This window comes from Carya illinoinensis, chromosome 4 (assembly GCF_018687715.1).
Source record: "Carya illinoinensis cultivar Pawnee chromosome 4, C.illinoinensisPawnee_v1, whole genome shotgun sequence".
In the NCBI taxonomy this organism is placed as follows: Eukaryota; Viridiplantae; Streptophyta; class Magnoliopsida; order Fagales; family Juglandaceae; genus Carya; species Carya illinoinensis.
The window spans coordinates 22,784,757-22,788,191 of record NC_056755.1 but is presented as its reverse complement, the minus strand read 5'-3'; the positions used below and the strand labels follow the sequence as shown (position 1 = coordinate 22,788,191).

At 37.1% G+C, this 3,435-nt stretch overlaps 1 protein-coding gene across 1 annotated transcript; it reads left to right on the top strand.

Annotated features, from left to right (window-relative positions):
- The first annotated feature begins 1,647 nt into the window (after positions 1 to 1,647).
- Positions 1,648 to 3,230, top strand: LOC122306369 (protein FAR1-RELATED SEQUENCE 5-like). The gene is made up of 4 exons (XM_043118799.1): positions 1,648 to 1,749; positions 1,831 to 1,902; positions 2,004 to 2,139; positions 2,221 to 3,230. Exons 1-4 carry the CDS (start codon positions 1,648 to 1,650, stop codon positions 3,228 to 3,230), a joined length of 1,320 nt encoding a protein of 439 aa, XP_042974733.1.
- Positions 3,231 to 3,435: the final 205 nt, after the last annotated feature.

The window sequence follows — 3,435 nt, the reverse complement described above, 5'->3', positions numbered from 1 at the left end:
TTTTACAAGGTTAGTACTGCTAGCTGGGTCTTCTGATAGTGCAGAGTTTTTGCATTGTAAGGGAAATGCATGCATCATTCGTTAAAATAATGGGTAAGCTGTTCTTACTTTATCTTCAAAAATTTTATTGGAGTTTAAGCGAAGTGGTGGGCTAAGCTTGAACCTTATCCATGTTGGGCATAAGTAATAGTTATAGCCTTTATTTTCATCTTCATGCTGCATGATGTTCAGTTTCCTCTACTTACAGAGCATGTAAATGCCGAAAAGAATGGACACTAAATATCACCATTTTGATGGACTAGATGAACGTGGTATACTTGTGGAATTGATTATCCTTTCAACTAAAAAAAAAAAAAATTTAATGTGCCTAGACCAAATTAGTGTGTTTGTAGTCTATGAAATGCTGCGGGTTCCTTAGACTGTGAAGTTTTAACTGTTTTATAGCGGGCACGATATAAACTTGAATGTGATAAAATTAGTGTCTGGTCTAGTTTGAATTTTAGAGAAAGCTAATGAAGACTCCCAATACATGTTATATTTCCACCACTCTTTGCTTTAAGCTCTTCCGTAGGGAAAGGATTACTTACACTTCTTTTGATCAGCATTATATCCAGATTCTTGAGTTCATGTTGGAGCATGAAACTGATGCATCTGATATTTTTGTTCATGATTTTTCGTTCAAGTCTCATAATTGACCCATTCTAGTCTATATATAATAAATTAGGGAATGCGAATATCACTTATTGCTAACAAAAACGTTTTGTTTACACAGAGCTGATTCCCACTCTTAGTTTCATTTGTAGTCTCTAATAGATTCTACATAATTCTAGCAATTCTACAAATGCTGTTTAGGCATCTATATGGTTATGAATACGACTGTCTACATGGATCTTGGTAATTTATTACTTATTGCATTGAGTCATTCTACTAAAACAAAGACCAACAAAACTGCCACTAGTACAATAGAGCTTTCGGTTCTTTAGAACTCTTATAAATCCTTTTCTTGATAGGTAAGTTCTATTTGGACATTCTGATGCAAAGTGCAATCGTTCCCTAAATACTTTCAATTAATTTATAAATTGAGTGATGAAGCCATTTTCTACACTACTTGAAAGAGCCTTATTTCCTGATTTTCTTTGGAAGAAGAATGGAATATATGTGCTTTCAATTTTTGGTTTATTGGGTGAGTAACTTTGTCATTCCAGGCCACTTGCTTTTTGAAATCTTTTTTCAAAATTTTTTGCCATCTCCCAATTGCTGTTTTTCTTGTTGTCTTCAAGTCCACTGAAAGGGCTTTATCCTCTTTAACTTGCCCTTTCTGTGTGCATGTTGTGAGGTACAAGCTCAATCTTTGATTTCTTCTATTGAACTAAAAAACCTGATTTAGAAATTGTGAAATTATTTCTTTCTTTTTGATAGGTCAGATGGATAACCTTAGAAAATGTGAATAACATCCAAATAAACAGTGTTGGATATTTGCAGGAATTTATAGGTTACTTTAATAACTATCTTATAAAAAAATCAGAAGTGACAATAATTTGAAACAGTTTATTAAGTGTCAGATTCTATTGTCAGACTTTAATGGGAATAAAATTTCTTTTCTGCTTCGCCTTTAAAGCCTCGGAAGACTGACTTAAATTTAGTGTGATGGGGGAAGAGGAAGATGGAATGGCACGCAGACCTTCGACCTCGACTTCACAAGCCTTTTACATGCATCAGAATGTATTTGGAAATCCAAATGTCGACCATGTGAGTAGCCAGGTTGATGTTTTATTTTCTATTAAAGTGTGTTTGACGTGCGCATTCATCTAAGTAATTGCATAATGGCAGCATCCTCACGATATGAACTACCCTCCGCCGAGTAGTTTGGAGGATTTCATTAGAGTTGAAGATTCATTCGGGGTATATTTGAGTTTGTTACCCTAAATTCAAAAATTTACATGTTAATTCATGTGTTTATAGTGATTCAAAATTTTGTATGTTGTGCTGCTATTGAATTGCAGATGCCACCTTATACTCAATACCAATCGTCGAGTAATTGGGAAGACTTGAGGCAAGAAACGCCTCCTGCGTCGATGACACCAAAGAGTGTAGAATCTGAAAATGAAGCAAATGTTGGAAGTTGTCATGATGCTGATGGTATTACACTATTCGATGCTATGTATTTATTTCTCTGAGTATTTCATTGATGCTAATTCATCATTATGTTTCCATTGATAGAAATGTTCTTCGACATAAATGAAGATTTAAAGGGTACCACTGTTGTCCCGGATGATGAGGTACAAGTTGAACCACCAAGATCCGATATGGAGTTTGGTAGTGAAAAAGAGCTTATTGCCTACTATAAGCAGTATGCCAAGCAAGAGGGATTTGGGGTAAGGACACAGAGGACTAAAAGAGATGATGAGGGGAGGCCTGTGTATGTGACCATTGGTTGTGCCCGTGGCGGAAAGTACTATCCTAAGGCAAACACTAATATGTCGAAACCACGGGCAACAACTAAAACGGGTTGTAAAGCGAAGGTAAATGCAACGTTGAATAACAATGAGAAATGGGTTTTCACCACTGTTGAAAATTCTCACAACCATATTACTGTGAGCCCCAAGAAAAGTAGACTATTGCGATCGCACAAGCATCTAGATGAATACAGTCAAAGAATCCTCGAGCTGAACGATAGAGCCAGTATACGAATGAATAAGAATTTTTATTCGCTTGTTGTTGACGCTGGGGGTTATGATAATTTGGCTTTTCAAGAAAAAGATTGTAGGAATTTCATGGACAAAGCTAGATATTTAAGGTTGGGTAAAGGAGGTAGCGAGGCACTTAATGAGTATTTCAAAAGAATGAGAGATCAGAATGATAGTTTCGTTTCCTACATGGACGTGGATGATGATGGAAGACTACGGAATGTGTTTTGGGCTGATGCACGGAGTAGAGCCGCCTATGAGTATTTTGGAGACGTTGTATCCTTCGATACAACGTATCTAACAAATAGGTATGGTATGCCGTTTGCTCCATTCGTTGGTGTTAACCATCATGGCCAGTCCATACTATTTGGGGCGGGATTGCTATCAAGCGAGGACACACATAGTTTTGTTTGGTTATTCCGAATGTGGTTGGATTGCATGAAGGGTAGGGCGCCGAAAGCTATCATAACCGACCAAGATCAAGCGATGAAGAATGCGATTGCTACTGTATTCCCTGAAACTCGTCATAGATATTGTTTATGACATATAATGCGCAAACTTCCAGAGAAGTTAGGATCGCACGCCAAATTCAACCTGGGGTTGAAGAATGACATTCAGTCTTCATTATATGATTCACAGACCACCACAGAATTTGAGGAGAGCTGGGGTCAACTACTTGTAAAATATGATCTGCAAGGCAACCATTGGCTTCAGTCCTTATATGAGGAAAGGTCCTTTTGGGTTCCAG